A 23,955-nucleotide genomic window follows, 5' to 3' on the forward strand; every position below is an offset into this window, starting at 1 on the left:
TGGATGGTAGAAGGTATAAGGAAACCTGGTTTGTCTTACTACCAAATGCAGCATTTCAGCAGCTGTAACAAAAGAGTAGGTTTTTATTAACTCTACTCCATCTGTTAAACAAAGACTGACTTGCACAAATCAGCGTTACTCTGATACTTGCCTTTTTATCTGTTCAAAATGGCATGTGCAAGCACCTGCAAATGTATTTTCACATCAACAGTGATGCAAGCTTAATCTGATCCTTTTAAAAAGGTGTTGTTAACATTTTTTTTCCTTCTTCCACTCTGTGAGGAGAAAGTGCTTAAGCATTAGGCCTGCAATGTACAGATGCACACCTTTTAGTCTAAGGTAATTTTAACATTCCACTTGGTAGAGGAAATCCTAGGCGTTGTATTTAAAGAAATAGAGGTATGGTAGTGCTTCCAAAGATTTTCACTTTATTTAATCCTCTAGAAACCTTTTTGTTCCCATTTGATGTAATTTTGTGTATTTTCATCTATGGCTGCACAACAGAATTGTTGGATTGCTAAGAATGTATTCGTTTTCTTCTTATGATTGAAGGAACTTGAAGAAACCAGGGTTAAAGGAAAGAACAGAGTGAAGAGATGTATTTTGGAAATTGTGTTCCAATGAAACAGCTGTCAGGACAAATTCTCTCCTTCCCTTCTTTTGAAAACTCAGTTATTTTTCATTAAAACTGAGTTATTAGTCTTTGCAGTTGCACATTCCATAGCCATAACAAAAGATTTCAAGCCCTTTTATAAGGGCACATTACAGTGTAACTATGAAATGCCACACACAGCAATTTGGGGATTGTAAGACTTCACAGCTTTGGGCTTTTAATATATTCCTATTCTTACTTTGAGCTTTTGCATCTGTTTCAGAAGTCACTCAGCCCTTTTCTGTGAGGAAAAGTTTAGACTCAGTGGTACCTAAATCCTTCTGAAGCAGTGTTTATAAAACATTTCTTACTGTTCCATTCTAGAGACTCTGGAAAGCTTATAGGGTAATTTCTTCTGGAGTTTCACCGTCCCTACTTTTGGATTCCTAGTGTCTTACCTAAATCTCTTTTGCTTTGGGTTAAGTCCTTTACTCCTGTTGAAATGATAGTGCACTTCATTCCTTTTATCTCAGATGAAGCGTTGTGTGCTTGAAGACAGTGTTCAGGACTTCTCTCAGATCTAAACAAAACAACCTAAATTCCTTTCAAGTATTTGAATGCATTTCCTATACCTATTGTCTTTTTTTTTCCTTCCCATCTAGGCCTTCTTTAGTATGCTTTTTTTTCTGAGCTGTGGCACTCGAAACAATAATGAAGACATCAGCATAGTTCTTAAGAAAAATAGGTGAATCTATAAATACCCACGTAGTACTCTGACAGAAGTGTAACACTTCCTATTTTCTTCAGTGCTGGGATGATGTGAATTGCAGATTGAACATGAGTCGGCTGTAGCTCCTGGATCCTTCTTGGCACTAGTCCTAGGCAGTCCTCATTCTCTAGCTGTTCATTTATTGTTTCTGTGAGTAGAGTTTTACAGCGGCTTCTTCTGTCACCTTGCCTAACTCAGCCATCACTATGTGTCTTCATCACATTTCCTTCTATTTCAAGGATTATTTGTGTCATCTCCATCCAGGTTCCTGGGAGTTTTGCCAACTTGGTATGTCAAAATCCCTGCTTCAATATGTCACGAGTCTTGTACCTTGAGGTCCTCTTTTTATCTTACAGATTCACTTGTTGCTTTGTGCCATGATTACCTCTCTCCTTCCCCATCAGTGTGAGACTCGTTGGTTTAAGGTGTTATAATTGTAGGATGTTGTAAATACAGCTGAGATGAGGAATCTGTGGGATAGTGGTGGCCAATATTTACAAGTACAGTACCAGTACAGCAGTTTGAGTTGGCTGAATTGCTGCAGGAGTGCTGGGTGCTCTGCCCCCAAACAGTTTTAACCAAAATTGGCATATACAACCACCTAAATTCCTTTAATCTTCATGTTAGGAGCCTGAGACACCACAGTGAATTTAACAGCACAGAATAGGTGACAGCATGTAGGATGTAGAATCAACTCCATTAAAAGATTTCTCTATTGTTGAAGTGTTGAAATTGGAATGTAGCTGCTGGATTTTCATTGCGCTACTCTGTTGAGCCCATCAGGGTTGCCCCTTCATTTTTTCTCTCCTTGTTCCAGTTCTTGCATCACTGTGGATGTTTATTGCCTGTCCCTGAGTTCAATTGCTACTTCTGATCTGTCCCTCATGCTGAGTTTCCCAGCCTACTTAAGTTTGAAGATCCCACTCTCTGCCTCCTCCTTGTATAAGTACCAAGTCAAAACACAGTAATTATTTTAATGACCTAGGCAATAACCAAGTAAGAACCATTTATTTAAATGATGATAGAAACTTCCTAAGTAAACAGATTAATAAGTTGTTTTTTTTTTTTAAAGGAAGATTTATGGGGATGGATAGATATAGTGTGTGCATTTGTTATACATACATTAGTATATTTGTCCCAGATTTCAATATACAACTTAAAATTGTTTTGTAGAATTGCAAACAATGTCAAACTCTCTGAATCTTATGTATCAGAAGGGCACATTATTATATAATAATGATGTTGTAAACCAAGAATACATTTCTTAGTAAAGCAGATGATTAATTATGAATGATAATTTTTGTTGAATAAAAACACATGCACTAAGCCTGACTGTGTTGATGAGAACTTTCTTTGCTCATGGAGAATTTTTTCATAAGCAAACTTTATTTACTAGTCATGGCCTGGTTAAGAAATTTACATTTTCTAAGGCTATTTGACATTAAAGTAATGAGTACCTTTAAGAGGATGAGTCAATGAGAACTGAAGTGTTCTGTGGGCTAAATGAGAGGAGTATTACAAAACTGGCATGTGTAAATTAAAGTCAGGTAACTAAATTTGGACAAGTAGCATTATTCTTACACCTTTATGAAATACATCCTTCAGCCTATCACAGAAAAAACTCGTGTGTCTGATAAACACTTTGAGTAAAAGTAATCTTTTTTGTTTTTCTCCAAACTCATTCTTAAAACACAAATGTGTTGATCAGATAGGAAACTTCACAGCTCAATTTCATGAGTTTTACTACTAATAACTGTAACCTTAACATCCCCAGGCAAGAATTTATAAAACATGAAGACATTTTAAAACAAAAATGAGGAAAAAACCCCTATGAATTTAATGTATTATATGCACACTTGTGTAATGTATGGCCATCTGACAGGCATGCAGAATGTGGCAAGAAGGTAATAGATATAAAATATATCTATTTATTTTTGGCTTTTTAGGGTGAAGAGTTTAGTCTCAGACTTACCCTTCTTTTATGACTTCTACTGAAGTCTTCTTTATGATCTTATTTAGGATTCAAGTTGTACGTGAGGTGTTGCAGCTTAATGAATTACTGTGTCAGCTATAAATACATTAGCTTAAATGTCAAAACCATTTTTATTTTACATTTGCTATGAACTAAAGGCTTGTGTGAGCTAGGTTACCATGGGTGAGCTGATATTTATAAATGCATTTTTTTGACATAAATTATGCTAGGTAAACCCTCTGTGACATGAATCGATTGCGCCACTCGCATGTAGTGGTGATACCTGGCAGCATGTCTTCACTCTATTGTCTTTTTTTCATGCAGAGCAGGAGCAATCCTAAGAGAATCCTAGGATGTCTGCTCCAGAACTCTTGCCAGAACAAACTCTTTTGGCCTGTCATTAATTTGAATATTAAAACCCCAAATTTCTTACTTCTGCTTGCTTTTGGAAAGAGAACAGAAGTAAAATATTTGGGGGTTAAATACTAAAATTATGTAATTGCTGGTAATATGAATGGTTATGAACTTCTGAACATATAAGGTGGTGGTATAGATTGGTGAAAGTTAGAGAGCTAGGGAGTCTCAAAGAAATTGAATATTTTAATGGAAGTGTGAGTTGGAGGTGATCCAAATAGATTTTTGTATAACAGGGGAAGTTTTGTTAAATGCATCATTTTCACCCACATTGAGTTCTTTTCTAGAAAATAGTCCCCATATAGAGAAACTGACTTCTTAATCTAGCTTTCTTTATTGCCTTATAAAAATGTCATCACTCTTTCCTGACTAGAGATTTGCTTAAGGAACGTTCCTCTCTTTAAGGAAGTGACCAGAGCAATCCCATACTTGTCCATCAGCATGTGTGGCTGCTGGGTTGTGACCATTATTCCTACATTGATAAACACAGCTTTGCTTCAGGGAGAATGAGGTGCTGTGTGTAACTCCTTGTGAATGTGCAGAAAATACAACACAAGCACCATATTTTAGAGCATAATAGGTAGTGTGTGTGTGGTGAGAGGATCCTCTCCTCTCTGTTGACCTCTCTAGTCTCCTTATGCTCTCAGGCTGTAGCCAGGTTTGCATGTCACCCAGGCTGAAATGGTTTTTTCACCCAAATGATGTTCTTAGCACAGCAGCATATTTATCAAAACTTCTCAGCTTCTGCAGGTGGTGGTTGTAATTTCTTTAGTACATCTGAAGGAGAATTTCAGGCATCTGAGTTGAAGTACCCTTCTGTTATGCTGGAAGATCTGAGCTGACTGTAGAAGGCGTAAGAATAAAATTAGGAAGTGCTGCTTTTATAACAATAATGTTTTTCCATACTTCTAGTTCATGACAGATTGCCCAGTGTACTCTGCAGGTAAGAGTGCTCCCTTTAAAGGCCCACTAAATAAAATAGAAGTTCAACGATGATTTGGAGAAAACAGAGCTGAGTTTAAAACTAGGTTTTGAAGATGCTGATGTTACCAGAAAAGTTTCTTTACAACTTATTTCTTGTTTCTGTTTTGTGCAAGGACGGGTCATCCTGTTTTCTGTTCATGCATGATTATGGCAATGATTTTTGTATACTGTTTAGCGTTTTGTTCTGATCCAATGAGAAACATCCCCAAAAAGAAAGCTCAGGGGAATAGGGGAAGCTGCGATTTCTACAGTGGGTCGGCCCATGCAGGAGAAAAGAGAAAAGTCAGAACGTAGATAGACAAGCTCTTTGGAGTAATTGGCTTGGCCTGTGGAAGGAGAAATGCTGTCAAACCTCTTGTCTCTCTTTGTGAGCAATTGCCCGTTTCAAATCTGTATTTCTCTCTCCCAGAACCTTTCAGCTTCTAGTGGCCAACCCCCAGGCTGGAGACAAGTCCCTTTCATAACTCTTTGGGTAAACTTTGCCTTGGAAGAGGAAGACTCAAACCAGCCCATGCTCCATGTGCATGTCTGTCTGATATTTCATGCAAAAGTCCCTTTTGCACTTCCCCTTTCGTTCTGTCTGACTTGGAAAATGAGACTTCTGCCCCTTGAAATGGTGATAACCAGTGACCTCGACTTTTTTGAAGCAACAACAGACATTCTAGCTAGCCAGGCTCTAGCTGCTCTGAAAGCTTGGCTCTATGCCTGATGGGAGCATGATTTGTGTTGTGGTATGTAGTAGGTTCCCATCTGAACTGGGAGCAGAGATGGTGTTGTTGCCCTCAGGAAATAAGGAAATTTTTTGGGGCTGTCAGTCTTTGATCCTTTGTATAATAAGAGTTGGTGTAGAAGGCAGAAGTAGAGTTGTTTTCAATCAGTAGTCCATCCAGTATTCCCCATGTATCCAAGTATGGATCCTTATTTTGTTTCTAGTACTTGTTTTTTTCATGTTGAGATGGAATACTTTCAGTACATGAAATAAAATTTAAATATGTTCAGAAAAGGAATGCGCAAACAGGATAGAAAATAATTAGGTTGAGTAAGGAACTCTCCCACTTGTTATGAAACTGTGTGAAAGTATTTGGCTCACCAGGGTACAGAAATACTTGTAGAATTTGGGGCTGCATTGGGAAAACTTCATTACATGTTCCTTCATGAGGAGGAAAAATCAACTATGCTCAGTTAAGGTATCCTTTTTAACTAAGGTCTTCCTCATCATGTGTTCCCCAAAGCAACTGATCTCAGTAGCTGAAGTAATGCATTGAAGTGTATTGCTTTAAGAAGGCTTTCAGAAAACATGTATTCCTAAATTTGTCCATAGCTTTGTGAAACTTAAGAACATTAGGAGCAAGGAGAACTACAGCCCATCGTACCAAGGGTGAGCTGCTGAGGTTTTTAGCTGGCTTGGAGGCAGAAGGGAGCTGTTAGCAGGGTTAGTGGTTGGAAGAGCGTAGGGCACAGGAGGGATGGACTGGAATGGTGCTCAGCAATCCACGTGGGCTCTCTCCTCTACAGTAAGACTTACCTTTCATTCTGTTTCACTTTTAATTTTGAGAAAGATAGTTTTGCTTTTCAGATGTGATTGATCTCACTGGAGATGATAAAGATGATCTTCAGAGGGCAATTGCCTTGAGTTTGGAGGAATCAAACAGGGCATTCAGGGAGACTGGAATAACAGATGAGGAACAAGCCATTAGCAGGTAAACAACCAACTTATATAAAGCAGAAATTAAATTAAAGAGTTGGAGATTGGCCTGTATTGCTTTTTTAAAATTTTAACAAATAATAACTTGTTTACTTTTACTTGTGCTACTGATATGCCTGGCTTCAGGATGCTGCTTTAATGTATTTTATGTTCTACACTGGAAAATAGTCTATTATGTGTGGACTAGGATTTAATAGTATGTTTCATATTTATGTATTTCTTTAAATATGGAGGAAGTGGATGGAGATAGAGGATGTGTGGTCATATTTAAATAGGACCTAAACCCAGAAATTTCTCTTGTGTACCAGGTAAAAACCAAAATATAATTAAGAAGCTAATAAATACTTTGTCCTGTTTTTTGCAGTGTTCATTTTTTACACTAACATTTTCTTCCCTTTGTGCTAAGACTGAGATTGAGGGAGTGGGTATTAATATTATGACTGGAGGATACTATAAGAGCAGCTGCTCCATTTTAGCAGATGAAGAATGTTATTAACCTATTTAACAAATAAGATTTATAGGCTTTGAGTGAAGTTCTGGATTTAAAATTTTATAAACTTAACTCTCTTGGTTTGGGTGTGATAAGAGTCTTTGAGCTAACTTTTGATAAGATTTTATGATAACTTTTTTTACAGTATATGTTTTTTGGTAATGTTGATACAATTATGAAATATCTGGGACTTGAACTAAGCCTGGGTGTAGGGTTCTGGGGGAGGGATGTTGCTTCTTTTTTTCCATCTGTAACTGGCCTTGGGAGGAATGTTGAGTTTTTCATTTGTGGCTGACCTTGTTCTAAGGGAAACAGGCAGTGATTTGATCCTTGATAGGCAGTAAAGTACTTCCTCCTTGTAAAAGACCAATTTTATAAAAAAATAATTTATATGGGGGAGATTAACCACAATAATTCTTTTTCTCAGTTCACTGTGTTTGACAGGCTAAATGACTTATTGGAAAATTCCATTTCTGAGAATATGGATATTTTATTGCTTTATTTGTATTACTTTATCAACAGTAATTTTCTTTCCCCTTTTGAAAAATAAATATGCTAATTGTGAGAATAAACATGCCCTTCTGCCCTCCCCCCACCATTTGTGAAAAAAGTAATCCTGTTATATGAATTTAAGATGACATATTTTAGGAGGGAAGGGTCAGATGAAAGGGATGTATATTCTCATTAACAACTGGAAGAAGCATTTAAGGGGATGGTTTTTCTAAAGCCTCAGTATGTGCATATATACAAGAGGATGGTGGCAGTTCTGTCCAATTTTTTTTTCAGAAGGTCAGCTCTTGAGTGTTCATGTTGAAAGGCAGAATTGTCGTAATTACAGAGTTGTGATTTAAGCATTAAGATGGACCTATTTCTGGAGATGGAAAATTTTCTCCCTCTTTTTATTTGCCTAAGCCTGGACTACTTCTGTTGCACTCAGTTCTTGGGAGCCTTGAAGATTTAGGATTTTTGCTGTAGACTTTGTTTTTCATTTTTGAAACTGAAAACTCCTCTTTGGTCGTATCTGCTTAGCCCATAACTTAGTATTATAAATACTTTCTCATTAAATTACAGTGTATATTTTTCTGGCTGCAGAAAATAACAAAGGATGCCTTTTTTCCTGTATGTACAAAGGCATCTAGACAATCTGGTTATTTGTAGAGAAAGTGTTGGCCTTATGAAATAGGGACTTGCATCTAATGGCAAAATTGCACACAGTAACATGTGCAATGTCAAATGAAGAGCTTGTTTCAAGTCATGTCCCCCTTGGTGCACGGCACCACTTTTTCTATTCTTGCTGGGGAGTTTGTTGGATCATTTATTGCACAAATTCATTTCACAAAGCCATAAAAAATATTCACTGAAGGATCCATAGTATTTCATGACACAAGGAAGGGAATGGGACTTGGCTTGTGAATGGAGGCAGAGAAGAATGAGGGTCTTGAAGGTTTTGGCAGCACTGAGACATTGGATCAACTCAGTAATGTAGTGAGAAGCACCTTGAGCTGATGGCAAATTATATCAACATTGAACAAATATAGGAAGTTCAGAATTCTTGAATTCTTGATCCCAACTATTCAATCAATTTCGTTAAGGTGGGACTTCAGACTGGTTTTATTAAAAAAAAGCAAACAAACAAAAAAGAACAAAAAAAAAAAACACCACACTTCATAGTTAACACCCCACAGAAGAATGTTGGCACTCCAACAGAAAGCGCAGGATCTGTGCAGAACTTCTCAAAACAAAACGTAGAACAGTGTGGTTGTAAACAAGTCAAGTTACAGCCATTTACTTTCTATTTTTTAGATAAAACAAGAAGCAGAAATCAAATAGGATAGGAGGTCAATAATAAGCTAACTTAAACTGTGGAAATGTTTAATTTTTTAAAATGTAGGTCATATGCATATTTAAGTAGTTTTTACTGTGGTGGGTATTTTTTTCAAAGATATTTGTAGTGGTTGGAATTTAATTTGTGTTAGGGTTTCCAAGGGAGAATTAATGGAATTTTTTTACTTGTGTAATTTGTGTTGTAATGCACGTAGAATTTGTCTTCCTGAATGTAATTGCTTTAAAATGCCTAATGAGGACAGATCTGATTACTGTGTAGGTGTTGAGAGGAGTGCATCTGAAATGTCCTAGTGTCCAAGCTGCACAGATTGTACATGGCACATTTAAAGTCTTTTCCTGTTTCCTCTTTAAATCTCCCAGAGAAATGTGCATGATCAGTGTATTTCCTATTGTGAAGAAGTTTCTCCTGTTTATATTGCTGTGACTGGATTGAAGGAGTCTGAAGCTGACCAAATAGGGCTTCACTAGGGAAGCCAGTGAGATATTACTGGAAGGAGAAATCAGCTGGCCTGTGTTGTGCCTGTGGTACTGCCTATATAAAAATTAGTACATGCTGTCAGTGCATAAAGGATGCAGCCCCTGGGCTTTTTTAAAAATCAGTGCCATAGAAGCGGCTGGGGACTCTGCACTGTGGTTAAGCACTGTGTGTATAGATCCAAGGTGGGGTTGTGCAATGTTGTAGAGTCAGGGATATATTCCTGGATACCCAGCTGCAAGACTGGCACAATACAAACACCTTCCCATCCTCTTTTAGCTGAGTAACCTGACAGAGTGGGCTTTTCTGCAGCATGTTGCGTGGGCTTCCTTAGAGTGGTTTGATTGAATCTTTGTGCGGTGGGCTTGCCTTGCCCAGGCATTTCTGTTTTGTTTGGCGAGCCCCCTGCAGTTCTGCAAAGCTGCTTGGCTGTGCTCAACTTATTCCAGAGAAATAAAACACTGCTTTCAAGTCTCATGCCAGGCCTGGCACTAACTAACCTGTGCTACAGCAGTTCCCTCCAAACAGGATTCCAGCCCTTGGAGGTGTAGGTCCTGTGAGAATGCCAAACCCTGCTGATGGAGCTGATGGCTCTGTGCTGGAGACTGTGCTGTTGTCCCCAAGAGTCACCAAGTGGGACTTCAACTCTGTCATCAAAATTGCTAAGCCCTTGTAATAACTCTCTGGAAGGATGCTTGTTTTGTCAAGCAGTGTTAAGATTCTTGATCCAGGTGATGTCCCAGATTTGTGAGTCTATGAATGTAAGACAGGGAGTATTTTATGAGATCCTCACTGAGGTAGTAAATACATTTATTTATGTAGCTTTTGAGCTGATCATTAGGCTCCTATTTATTGTGCTCACTACACTTTATTTCACTTACCATTTTTGATTTAACTGCATCACAGCTATTAGGTCTGAAAATGAATTCAGCACATAGAATGTGCAGTTATTGCATGTACTTTCTGAGGGCAGATAGTGTTATAAGTAGAATTACGGAAAAAATACCATGATGCCTTCAGAAGCAGATAGTTGACATGAGAACACATTTCAGGTCGAGTTAGAGATGAGTAAATCCCTTACCTGCTAAAGAAACGCAAATTCAAATACAAAAAAGAAATTTTAGTTGGTAATTAAGCTGATGAATGGTAATACTCATGGGGTCAGGGAATAGTTTCAGTTCGAAAGTATTTATTTTTCTGAACTTGAATCTTGAAATACCTTGAAATATTCTTGAACTTCTGGGGGAAACAAAAAAAGAGAAGGTTCCATCCCTGTTTAGTGTTTGAACAGAAACTCTTAGTGGATTATATGCCTGTCCTTTCAGTGCTGTTTATAAGGTGGTGTAAAAAACTAAATCGATTAATCCTTAGGAAATGACCAGATTTAGGTTCTTCCTGAGACAGATACAAAAGTGGTGTTTGTATCAAATGGTCTCTCAAATTTAGAATGCCTTTTTTACTGTACTTTTTCCGAAATAAGTATCAATGACAAATTAGTATGTTCCTCAGAGCAGTTATCTGCAGTAAATTAATATAATGCTTCATAGTTCTTGGTAAGATAGCTTTTCATTCTTTGGCAGGAACATAGCTTGAATTAAAAATGTAGGTAGGAAACAGAGAGATGATGGGGAGAGGGGCTGTCCGTTCCTATGTTTTCTCCTAACACGTTCAAACTTTATCCTTTAGGATCTCCCTTTACAGACCAACCTAAACCTGCCTTTCTTTGGTGATTAGTGAGTCTAGAACTGAGAGAGGACAGCTCTTCATGCTGCTCAGACTGCTTAGATGCTTGTGATGCAGCTTGTGAAATCTTGTGCTTGGTGGTGGAGCACTGCTCAGCCTTTTGTCTGAGAGTTGGATTGGATGGCTGGGGACAGTGACTACTGTGTCAGTAGTGCACACACCAGACTCTTGGCTTATGAGTTAGAGCCACTGTTGCCTGACCTCAATGCATCCATCTCCATCTTTCTGTTTAGAATATACCTACCCCAAATTACTTAAAAGGTCTATTTTGTCACCAGGCTAAGCATAAGTGCTGATACAGAAATAATGTATCAAGTGAAACTTGAGTTGGAGAGCTTCGCACCCATCAGATCTTAGTGTCATGTGAAATATGGATATTCAGCATAAATCACATAGGAACAGTTTCCAGCAAAGAAAGTGGTCATTGAAGCATGCAATTAAAGTGTTGGGTGGCATTTGAAAAATTGCAGGGAGATGTCTTTCTATGGCTCATAAAGTAATTACTTGCCATGTAAAGTGATTAACACAACTGCATAAGTTGCAAAAATGGAAACTAAGAAAATTGCCTTTGTTTTTGAAAGTTGCCTACCTAGCTTTGGCTTCTTGTCAGTAAACGAAAGATTGGTGACTTTGTGCTTTGCTTAGCAATAAAAGTGTTTGAGGATGAAAGCACTGTACTATTAGTGCTGCCTAAAATTTGTCCATCCTGTTTGAATCTGGTTCTTAAATAATTGACGACTTGTAGACATGGCTCTTGTATCTAGAGCTCTTACAGGAGATTCATGCACTCACCAATACCATTTTCCAAAGGGTAATGGAATTGCTGTAACATAGCTAAAAGTTAAATAGCATTTTTGAAGACATGTTATTGCATATATTGTTCAGCAACAATAAGTGAATGATGTCATTGTAATGTCTGTATGCATTTTACTACTTGGTGGGGTTTTTTAAATTTTATTTTCTGGGGTTGTTGTTTTTTTTTCTCACATTTTTCTCTCCCTTCTGTTCCCGAAGAGTTCTAGAAGCCAGTATTGCAGAAAATAAAGCAAGTTTAAAGAGGACGCATCCAGAGGTATGGAGTGACTCTCCAAACCCTTATGATCGGAAGCGGCAAGACAACTGCCCAGTGGGATTAAAGAATGTTGGCAACACGTGCTGGTTTAGTGCTGTCATTCAGGTAAGCACTCTTCAGTCAGCTGTGTGCATTCTTCACTGTATCTATTGGGAGGTGAGTCAGCTGATTTTAAGTGCATTATTTGAAATTATCTTTTTTCCTGGGAAGTTTAGGCCACTGCATGAGATGTCTTTAGACATTATTTGTTGCATCTCTTAATGTGTCTATCCATAAGTCAGACTGAAGTGTAGAAAGGACTGGTAGCATATCTAAGTAAAGCTTCAAAATGTTTCTTATTAAGAAGTTGTTGAAGACAAGAAGTTGACTCTCTGAAGATCATGGGCTTATGCAGCTCATGCTGAAATCAGTGACAATTGTGGATGCCTAAAAACATGGGAAAACTGGGTTACAGATGAGCAACCACTTCTTTTATATTAAAAGGAGCACCTGCAAATGACTGAAAGGGGGGTGGCTGATGGTGGAGGTAGGTGGAAGAAATGAGATACCTCCAGTCATGGAGTGCTTACTCAGGTGGCTACAGCTGGGTAGAGTAAAAGGAGGAATAAATGATAAAGAAGGAAACTTCAGAAAAATGAATGGGAAGGTCTGATATGGATGCAATTGCAACTGGTTTTGGTTGTTTTATGTAATGCAATCAATGTGTGTTGTTTTTTTTTTTTTTTAAGATAGGGTGAATAGGGAAATGAGTACAAATATGGCAACTTGCCTAGTGAAAGCTAATGTTCTAATATCAATAATTGATGTATATAAACTTTATTAATCCATCTTTTAAGAGATGTATGTTTCTGTAAATAATCTGTAGATCTACTGAAAAGCATTTTAACCTACAGAAAACTGAGGGTGAAATTGCAATACAACAGTGGGAAATTTATTTTTAGTCTACTAGAAACAAATGGTGTCTACAAGAAACAAATGTATTGTAACTTTTCATAGTCTGAGGTTTCTAGAGAAAGAAAATAAAATATTTAATACCTATTTTTAACAAATTACTGTCGGGCTGAAGCACTTTAGATAAACTAATCCTGCTACCTTCATAGTGACTGTTGAAAGATGGCTGCTGTACTTCAGGCTGAGTCCATTTAGATCAGTGTTCTGCCTAGCAATTTCCACAAATGGATGCTTTTAGTGGAGTACAAACAATATGCATGATACTGCTCTGGTAAAACACTCCTGAGCCTCCCACTACTTTTATCTTGGAAGGTTTTTTTTAATCTACTGCAGTTTGGTAAACCCCAGGGGACCTTCCTTGTATGTTGTCTTCCTTGATCTCTGCAAACTTCTTGCACCCTAAAGGGTCCTTTGGGTGTGCTTGCTGTTGCATAACGGGCTGCCATGGTTTTGTGTGGTGTTTTTGAACCTGGCTCCCACTATCTTTGTCCAGTAGCCTACATGTCTCCTGGCAGACCAGACAGAATTGGTTCCATTACATTTCTGTGGGCTGCTCTCCTACTCTCAACACCTTAGTGATCTCTTTTCTTCCAGACTGTATGCTCAGTTACCACCTGTAGAATGTGTTCTAAGCTCTGATCCACTTAGTTGCTCTACTCCAGATCCTTTCTAGCTCTAGTAGCACTTTAATTGGGGATGGGGAAAGCTCCTAAGATGTGAGTGTGCTGTGAATTGGGGGGTGGTATGAGGGAGAGATACAGGCTCCTCAGGAAAGACAAGTAGGGATGACAAGCAGAGGCACTGCCTTCTTCCTGAAGGAGTACCTCAAATGTGTGTGGTACTTGTGTGGGACCAGGTGGCAGTTTAAGATGAGAGTCTGTGGATCAGGATCAGAGGAGGGGCTGGTAGAAGTGCCACTGTGATTAGTCTGCTACAGACTATCCTCCTCAGGATGAGGATGGGAACACAACCTTCTTGATGAGGAAATCTCTTGGTTACAGTCTGTGGTTCCCATAGGAAACATTAATAAACATCCTCACCTTTGCTGGGTCCAACACAGCAGGACACAAACAAACCAGGTTTCTGGAGGGTATGAGGAACAGCTTCTTAGTATGAGCACTGATGGGCCAGCTAGGGGTGATGCACAGCTGAATCTGCTGTTCCCCAGAAACAGAACTGAAGGTGGAGTAATGTGGGTACTCTTGACTGCAGCAACCATGAAATAGTAGAGTTCAAGATGCTGATGGGAGCAAGAAAGGATTAACAGGACCAGACCCAGTGTTCAGGAGAGCAGACTTGTCTTTTAGAAGTTGGTATTTGGGGTTCCACAGGTGACAGCTTGGAGGAGCAGAGATGCTTAGGAAGACTAACAGTATTCCCTCATTGCCAGAAGGGTCCATTCTGCTCTTACGGAGCTCATAGCCAAGCTTCAGCACAAGCAGACAGTGTGCAGGATCTGGAAGCAGAGATGGGCTGTTGAGGAGACTGGAAATGTTGTCCAGGCATGAAGGAATGGTGTTAATAAAGTGAAAGCTGAGCTGAGTTGATGTCTCAAAAGTTTCTAGGGTAACAAGAAAAGGTTTTGATGTTATACTGGCCATAAAGGGCTGAGTGAGGAGAATGTGGCTGAATGTGAGAGCAGGTGAGGTACTCAGTGCCTTGCTTTGCCTCAGCCTTTACCAGTGAGATCTCCAAGACTCATAGTACATAGTTGAGGGAACTCTGAATAGGGTTAAGGATCTGAGTAAGAGATTACTTGGGGAAGCTTGACCCATACAAGTCCACAAGACCCTCTGAGCTGTGTCCAGTGGTGATGAGAGACAGTGGGGAGAAGTCTTAGCAAGGCAACTCTCTCTCATTTTTGCTAAGTCATGGAGAATAAAAGAGGCTTCTGATGTACTTGAGCCAGGTTTTTTAGAGCAGTGCATATTGGGAGGATGAGAGGCAATAGGAGTCACTGAGATAATGAAGATAAAGCCTGGATATAAAGAAGCATTTTTTCCCATAAAGACAGGCAGGCAGGAGAGGTTGCCCATAGAGGCTGTGTAGGGTTTTTCAAACCTTGGAAAGTTTTAAGATACCTGAAAAAAACCCCTGAGTAGCCTGGTCTGATCTCATAGGTCAATAATGTGAATAATGCTAGTTAGTTTGGTAGCCATCATCTTCTATGAATTCCAGTAATGCTTGCCACCATGTACCTCACTGTACACATAGTTTTGAATTTAGCTTTCTTCTTCCATAGATACTCAGTCTCATGTGATGTTTTTGTCAGTTCATACTTTCCAGCTCTTATTTCTACTACACTACAAATCTCTTTACTGAGCAGACATCCTCAAAATTTGCTGTCCTTTTCAGATCACTTCTGAGTTTTACTTACCAGTGTGGAGCTGGTGAATTTGCAGTAACCTCCCTTCAGGCTGGAACAGATGGTTGTTCCTCTCTTAATTTTTAATTGCCTATTTGTTTGTACCTGGATTACTGTTATACATGTTCTGCTTGACTTGGAGGTTGTTGTTTTGTTTTGTTTTTTGAGGTGGGTCATTTTGTTTGTTGGTCTGGCTTTGTATTTTTAATGGGAAGGATTTACCTGTAGGTTGTGTGTAGGTAATGCTGTAGATAATGAAATGGAAAGATTTCTTTATTTGTTCTATGACCCACCCCCACTTCCCATTGAAGTTTTTATGTTCTTAGGCCTCTTTCAGCATTTAACAATCTAACATGTGTTTGAATTTTCTGTGTTCTTAGAGATCTTTTGATACTCCCCTTTGTTCATCTCTCCTCCTTTCCTTATTTCATTGTATGCATAGCTCTTTTTGCTAGAGCAGAAACATTGTCTTTGTCCTAAGAGAAACAAAGATTTTATTTCTATAAAGATCTTTATGGAGCTAATGTGACTTCTTGTCTTACCTTCTTTGTTGTGTGATCAGATTTTACTTTCCTTGCAGTCCTAAATCTAAAGGACTGATTGCATGTGCATTTTTGTTGAAGACTTTTTAATATAGGAAACTGAAAATCTTTGAATACATGTTTTTATGGAAATTTTTGAAGTTTTAATTTGTTCGACACAGAGATAAGAGCTGAGGGCAGAGAATGTAAAAACCCATGCTAGACCTATGATCTCATGTTATTTATACCCAGTGTGCAACTTTATACCTTGAAAACAGATTAGAAAGAGACCTAGCTAGTTCTTATGGTCTGCAGCCATACCATGTGAAAGTCTGTGGTGTCTGGAACTATAATGGCTTGATCCTAAAAGATAGTGAAACTTCTGGAGTTAGGTCTATGGAATGTAATTCAAGCAAACCATTGAAAGATTTATAACTTGCTTGAAAATTTAGGTTATTAATATTATCTGTCAGCCAGGAAGATTTATGTTTCAAGCAACCATCCCAGGAAATTTAATGCATGTTAATTTAGAACATTAGCTAATACCATATTTATTTATCCACAGGGCAGATTGACTACTTGGGTTGCATTGACTATGTAGAAGTATTTTCTTGCTTTCTTTGGGAGGCTTTTGTAACCTGACACATCACATAGGTCAACAATATCTAAATGTTAACTACTGTCAGTCACAATGATATATTGTGTAATAAAATCCAAAACTAAATTGCAAAGAAAGAAAAGCCTTCTATTTAAGGGGTGCTTGTTAAGGAAAAAAAGATTTTGACATTTTGATGCTTTCCTTTTGCAATGTATGTTTTTTATAGGCACCAATAAACTGTCTTAGTCAAATGCAGTCATAAATGGTTTTTGTATTTGCATTAAGAGCATGAAATTCTTGAAGAGACATTCGTTGTGAGTGACAGAAAACTCTAAAGATTCAAACATCTCTGGAAATGTTGCCTTCACCCTGTATTTATTTGTGCCTTAGAGAAATAGACACATGTGAAAGTCATCTTCCTCTGCAGGGGAAGAGGAGAGTCTCTCTTCAGAGGGCTCTGCAACAGTTTTCCTTTCAACAGTTACATTCAGCAGGGTTAGAATGAACAGTAGTATTGTTCCCACTGTGTAACTTCTGAAAGTCTTGCTCTTGGGGACTTCTGACTTGATAATAACATGAATTTAAAATTGAGTCCCCAGAGAGTATGTCAAAACAAAACTGTATTAAATCATGTTCATTTCTTCCTTACCTGCCAAGAAATAAATCAAGTTCCTCAACAGTTTTTCTGCTTCTTCTTAAACTTGTAATAAACCTACATTTGGGACAGCAGTTCACCCATGCAAGATTTTGCTACTGTTAGACAAACATTTATTAAAGGATCCATAAATCTTGAGGCTTTAGACTATTTTTTTGTTGTTTGTGTGTTGATTTTTCATTCTTTAAAATTCTCATTATTGTAACTACATATGTCTGCTCTTGAAATAGAACTTAAGACGTCAAGTTCTTTAAACAAACAAAACACAAGTATACCACCATGTGTTTTTACTTCTCTGCAGTAGATTTTAGTGGTCCTCTTGTGAAAAGGTAATGTCACAGTTTTTCTTGGCTGTAAGAGTTTACAGCCTGAAAATGGCTTAGAAATAATAAATTTATGGAGCCTGTGGAGTGGTTCCTTCATCCCATGCTGAGCACAACTTAAGGGTTTTCAGGACATGGGATGTAGAACGCAAGTAACTCACAGGACATGAATATGTTGCTGGAATCATGTCTTAGGCTTGCTGCCTGTGTAAGTTCTCCCCCAGATGTTTTAGTTTAAGACACTGCACCAGAGTTAACTTTATCTTTTGAAGTCCCAAGTGGGGTTCTGGTGCAAGAAGTAATGTCCTGGCAGGACCTGCCCTGTGGAAAAGGTGCCATGGGAGATGTCCAGATCGTTCTGAGGATGTCACTGACTCGGTGTGCCGAGGTGGATTTCTGTGGGAGAAGGAAAATGTGTGGGGAATCAGTGAAAACTGTACTGTGAATGCTGCTGTTTCCCCTTTCTCTGGTCCCATTCCTCATGTACCATGTGCATTCTCTCCCCCAGTCTCATGACTTCCAGAGGGCCAGGTTGCAGCTCCTCCCTTTACCAAATGAGGTAACCCAACAGGACAGCTGGGGCTGCTTTCTCCGTGAGTCTGTCGGAGTCTGATATTTTTTTTCTCCAAAAGTGCCTAGCTTGCTGAATGAAGTTGCCAAACAAATCTCCAAGGGTTCTCTTTAACTTCTGTTTCAGGGTCCTTAGCACCACTTCCAGCATTTTACTCTGTTGCATTGTGTTTGGAAGCAGCCTTCTTGTTTTCCTTATGTCAGTATGCTTGGGGTTAGGATCTCCTTTGATCCTAGACTTCTAGTTCTGGGAAGAAGTGAAGCAGCTTGATGGGTGAGAATCAAGCAAATATTTTCTTCCTAGTTGGTGGCTCAGCTGTTTACCAATACTGGTCTTCTTGAAAGCAGCCTACCACAAGTATCTAACTTTTACATTATTTTATGTTTTTTATTTGTCATGATGGATGGAAAGGATTGTGATGGATGATATGATAGTGCATTTATACCAAAAAGCCTAGAATAATAGTTTTGGAAATCTAGTTTCTTGCTTCCCATTTCTCTGTCACTCCCTCTGTTTCTCTTTAAAGTAAACCTGTCCCTTCCAAATTCAGTCATCCTATGATATCTGCTGACATGGTATTCCTTTTCCTGCTTTTTGTGCTTCTGTAGTCTCTGGTTCCCTCAGGTTGCTTGTGTGATATTTCAAACTCTTTCCTTACATCTGGCAATTAGTAATATTGCAAAATTTGTTGCAAAGGTATGGAAAGCTTTAATGGATCATGGCTTTCACTTTGACTCATAAATAGTTGCTCATTTAATGGAAATAAAGGATACGGGATGTATTGTTTAGGTGTGTTATTTAAATTTACATCACTAAATTTGGGCAAAAAGTTGAAAACTGTAACCATGTAAGGGAATGCTGGCTGTGATTTTTTTTGTCCTAACAGATTTTTTTTTTTTTTACTTTGACCATGTAATAGAGGAGTGGTTGGATGGCATTTCTTAATATGTGCCAAGACACAAGCATAAAGTGAATTCTTCTGGACACATATCATACTTAACTGTCTTCTGAATTGCAATAATGTTCTGAGTTTGTTGCTATAAACAAGTAAATGTTCTCTAAATGCAGGCTGGTCATTCCATGGTGAACTGTTTGTTTAAAATGTTGACTTAACTCAAGCCTGCTAGAGGTCTTAGTTTGACTTTGTAGCTCAAACAGTGTGCAAGCTGTTTTCCATCTTCTTCCGTGTTGCACCTCAGCCTTTTCGAGATGCAAGACATGATAACTTAAAACTGCAATTTCTACCTAAGTTTTCAAGGTTCCTAGATTGGAATGCTAATTGGTTGTTTGTTTATGAATAAAAACGTGTTTTTAGAGGTACTTTTCAAAGTTTTTGAGACCTGGGATTGAATCTGGCATTCTCTAATTATTAAATGTTTTCCTTATCACTGCCACTTTACATGTGGGGTAGTTGTGCTGAGGTTCAACCATCAAGCAGTGTCATATCTGTCTGTAGGAGTTTTTGTTTCAGAGGGGAAGAGAAATAGCAAGCTCCTCTTCCTATATTTTCACAGTGAAGTTTGAACAGGAACCTGCTCAAGTCTCAGCTTTGAACCTGCTATGCTCACTTCCCTTCTCTTTTCCTTACATGAAGTTGTCTAAAGAATGCAAGGGAAACTTTGGATTGTGCCACATCCTCAGTGTATATAAAGAGGCACACAGCTATGTTTTGGGTGACTTCCTAATTTTCTTAATGCCTGTCATTAGTCTCTATTCTGGAAATGGGATTTACCACTTAAGAGAAATAAGACTCAAATAGGTGGAGTGGGAGATACCCCCAGATTAAGTTACAAGGAGGAGCAGGATAGAAGGGAGCATTGTGCCCAGCAGAACAACCAGTGCAGTAGCAACAAGCAGGCACTTTATGGACTTCGTTGTGAGAAAATACTTTCAAGAATATGAACCAAAAAGAAAAAAAAAAATCCAGAAATAGGAAAGCCTTAAAGAGGAGAGAGAAGTGATTCTTCCAAATTAGGACCTAAGAATGGCCTGGATTGGTGGGGATCTTAAAGATTATGTTTCCAACCCCCTGCCATGGGTAGGGACACATTGCACTAGACCAGACTGGTGAGAACTCCATCCAACCAGGCCCTGAACACTTCCAGGGATGGGGCCTATGCCAGTGCATCATCATCTTCCCTGTGAAGAATGCCTTCCTAATATCTGATCTAAACTTATTCTGTGAGTGTGAATGCTGTTACTCCAGGATAGTCTCTCTCCATCTTTCCTGTAGGCTCACTTCAGGTGTTGGAAGGCTACAGTTAGGTCACACTGAAGCCTTTTCTTCAGGCTGAACAATCCCAATTCTCTCAAGATATAGGAATATAGAGTTCAAAAGGCTTGCAAGTTGGTGAGAACTGGACTCAGCTGTCAGTGAAGGTGCTCATGTTTTTGCAATATGGAGCTTTGGACACTCATATTCAATCAGAGGCATGTAGGAGTATTAAATCACTAACTTGTGCAATATTTAGATGTAGTTTTTACTTTAAACCTTAGCACTTCAAATACTGGTAACTAGTAAATTTCAATTTTTTTTTTCTGTTAGAGGAAACATGGCAATGCGTGTAGGAACACACATTCCATAGCTCTGTGTTCTTCTTTGATTTGAATTATTAACATGAATAAAATGTTAACCCTAATAATACTCAATCTACCCCACTAAAACTGACTCTATATACATTAAACCACCAACATGGTTTATAAAGTGAAATAAGAACATAAATCTAATTTGTCATGTTGACAGAGGCAAACTATTGCAAATAATATACTTTGACATAGGGCTTTATTTTTGCCTTTTATTATTAGAACAGTAATGATGTATTCACTGTTTAAGATTGCTCTCTGCTTGTTACACAAAATGAAGGTATATATGGTCTTGGCTGTGGGACTTTAAATAAAAAATGAAATAAATAAATAAATGTCAAATTGGAAATGCATAAAAGGCCCCAGATGACTAAATGAGGAAAATGGGTGTTGTGATGTGCTGATACATACAAGTTTTCAACTGAGGCAATATCATGTTTTAGTTAAATGCTGGAACCCAAAGCAATTTGTTTAGGAGCTCTGTAGGAATGTTTGCTTTTCTTTTTCCTTGCCCAGAGTTGTTTTTCAAGCTCTCCTAGTATGATATATTTAGTTTTCTGTTTTCTTCCTTCCGTCCTGTCTTCCCTCTGTCTTTCCAACCTTAACCTTTTGCAAATTCAATGGGAAACTGTCTGTGTTCATGGCATTATGAACTTCAGGTTTTCAAGCAAACGTATAAAGCTGATACATGTTAAAAATGCACAGTTCTTGTGGACATTTTTTGCCTCTTTCTTGTTTCTTGTTCTCAGTGCTGGAAACAAATGCAAAATTGGTAGTCAAAGAGAACCAAATGTTTTCATCCATCTGTTAGTGAAACAGCTGGTTTTAGTGACCAATGCTTACAAACTTGCAAGAATCCACCAGAGAGCCTCTCTGAAGCTTTCTGCAGCAGCTTGTTGGATCATCTTGTATCTCGACTGAGCAGCAGTGTTTTCCTACTCTCTTAAGTGTTATTGGTGTTAGTAACTTTATTAATTCAAGTCTGCTGGTGGTCTTTAATGACCTGTGTTGCATGCCAGAGATTTATAGATTTAATATACTGACTAATTTATATTCTTGCAGCATTAATGAAGCACCACAGTTCTTGAATGTTAAGAATTAATCCTTTAGTCGGCCCTTAGTCAACCTAAATTTTGGCAAGGTCCTTATGCTTGATAATCCTAGACTTTAAGGGAGGAAAAAGGGATAAGCAGAGTGTTTTAAGGGAAAACCAAGGCAACTTACTTTCAGAAATTGTGTTTGAACTCATAAAAGTGGATGTTTTAGTGTCTTACAGTACAGAAATTGCAACTCCAGTTCTCTCTGGTGTGACTGAAAATACATCATAACCACTTAAATCAGGGGAAAACCACAACGTCTGTTGCTGTTCAGCATTGTTGGTGTGAATGCCTTAAACTGAGACTGGATTACTGTTCTTGTTAGTCTCATTTATTTTTACTGTTTTGTTCTCCCCCCAAAACTGACAGAATACAAGGCATTATTCTAAAAATCTGTTGATGTTTATGGCCATTAGAATTGGTATAACTTCATCAAGTTTCCAGATGACAGCTTTTAAATGGTTAAATGCACTGGGGAAAATAAGCCACAAGCCCTCCTTGCAGAGAGTTTTTCTTTCATGCATAAGTTTTGCGTGTTTTAGTCAATTGTAAAGGTGTTTGATCAAGGATAGATATGAAATATTCACCTTTTAGATGCAACCTGTTTTCTTGCACTGGGAGTTCTGACACCTTTGTGCAGCTGAAGCCAAGTGGGTAAGAGGTGAGGTGCTGCTCCCTGCAGTGTGTTTGGAAAGCAAATGTGTTTGGAGCTTTAGGCTAGGGCCTCTTGGTCAGGGACAGTCTGCTTTGTCTCTTGGTGGCTGCAGAAGAGCAGCTTCTGCCTCATGGGCCACTTACCCTGGGTGGAGGGAGCCTGGACAGAATTTGGCTCAGCAAACTGGGAACTGTTTTGCCTCACCCCTTTCTGGGCTCTGGGGTGGTTGGCCTTGGGAGGTCTCTGCTGGGTTTAGGTGAGCAGGTTCCTCACTGAGATACTTCAGGCACAAAAATAGTTGGTTTTAGGCACTTGTTTACACTTTCACTGGGAAATGATCTTTTTAAAATGAAGGCAGAAGATTCCTTAAGTTGATTTAGCTCTGTACAGGAGAGCTACAGCATGACACTGTCCTGTGTGCATTAGTGGTGTTGGCAGCAGATAAACTATGAGGGCTCTGCTGCATCTCAAAACAACCATGCATAGTGTAACCTTTTCTGGCAAGAAGTTTAACAACTAAACATCTTGCATAAGAAATTTTGAATAGTACAAGGCTGAAGAAGAAAAGAGCAAATCTGACAATACTCTTATCTTAGCAGATTGCACAGATGTTTGTTCAGGTCAGTCAGAAACCATGGGATTATTCAGAGTTCTGAATTAAAGAGACTGAATTTTTGTGAAAAACTTGTTGGATTGAATGCCAGGCAAAAATGCTAAAGTTGAGTACAATTTTTTGTACATAATTTGCATGTTTGTATTATGAAATTGGCTTGCTCAGCTGCTTGGCACTTTGATGGCATTTGGATTAGTTATGGAGAGAATTCACCCTTTGGACATTATATTTCAGCAGCTGGTTTATTTTGTACATAAAACATTGCCATGTTTTACTTGATGAAGAGCCCACCAGTGGAATGCTCTTACATCATGAGACATAACTTCAATTAACATCAGCTTCTAGACTGACACTTGAATTAAATATTAACATTTTCTTTGCTTTGAGTAAGTAAACAAAGAACTCTGTTTTAATCTCCCATCTCTGCAAGGATGGATAAAAGGGGAACATATATTTTGAAGAGCAAAACAGGAAAAAAGTTTGACTACTCAGTTGTCTACCTTGATTCAGCAAGGTCAGAAAGGTCTTTTCTTGGCTGATGTTTTTGATACTTCTTACATCTAAAAAGAAATGTGATAATGGTAGTCTCTTTTGTTGGGGATGCTCTATACTGTGGGCATGGGGAAAGGTTAGACTCTGGACAGGCTCTTTCACAAGGAGAATCAGGAACATTGCAATTTTGGACAACCTTTTTTTTTCCCTTACCAGTATGTTCTAAATTACTGGAATAAGTGCATTACTTCTTCACAATTTGTGTTTCATTTATTTGGCACTGTGGTGTTGAAAACTTGTTAAACTGATGTGGTCTGTGATTCAAGTCTTTACATGGGTAGGACAAATTCTGGGATCAAAGTCTATTGCTGGGGTAAGCAAACTCTGCCTTTCAAAACAAATGGGTAAGATATGTGATAGAGTGGGAGGAGAGTTAATTATAGATTGTAAACCCAAGAAAGTAAGGAAGG

General features: G+C 38.5%; 1 protein-coding gene across 2 annotated transcripts in view; it reads left to right on the forward strand.

The window, feature by feature from the left end:
• The window catches only part of USP25 (ubiquitin specific peptidase 25), an 87,949-nt gene that overhangs the window by 24,421 nt on the left and 39,573 nt on the right, over positions 1–23,955 (forward strand). For both annotated transcript variants that reach the window (XM_033052136.2, XM_033052135.2), the window contains exons 4-5: positions 6,308–6,431; positions 12,004–12,166. In XM_033052136.2, coding sequence (XP_032908027.1) covers positions 6,308–6,431; positions 12,004–12,166 — 287 coding nt within the window. The remainder of the gene's footprint in view (positions 1–6,307; positions 6,432–12,003; positions 12,167–23,955) is intronic.

Source organism: Catharus ustulatus, chromosome 2, assembly GCF_009819885.2.
Source record: "Catharus ustulatus isolate bCatUst1 chromosome 2, bCatUst1.pri.v2, whole genome shotgun sequence".
Lineage (NCBI taxonomy): Eukaryota > Metazoa > Chordata > Aves > Passeriformes > Turdidae > Catharus > Catharus ustulatus.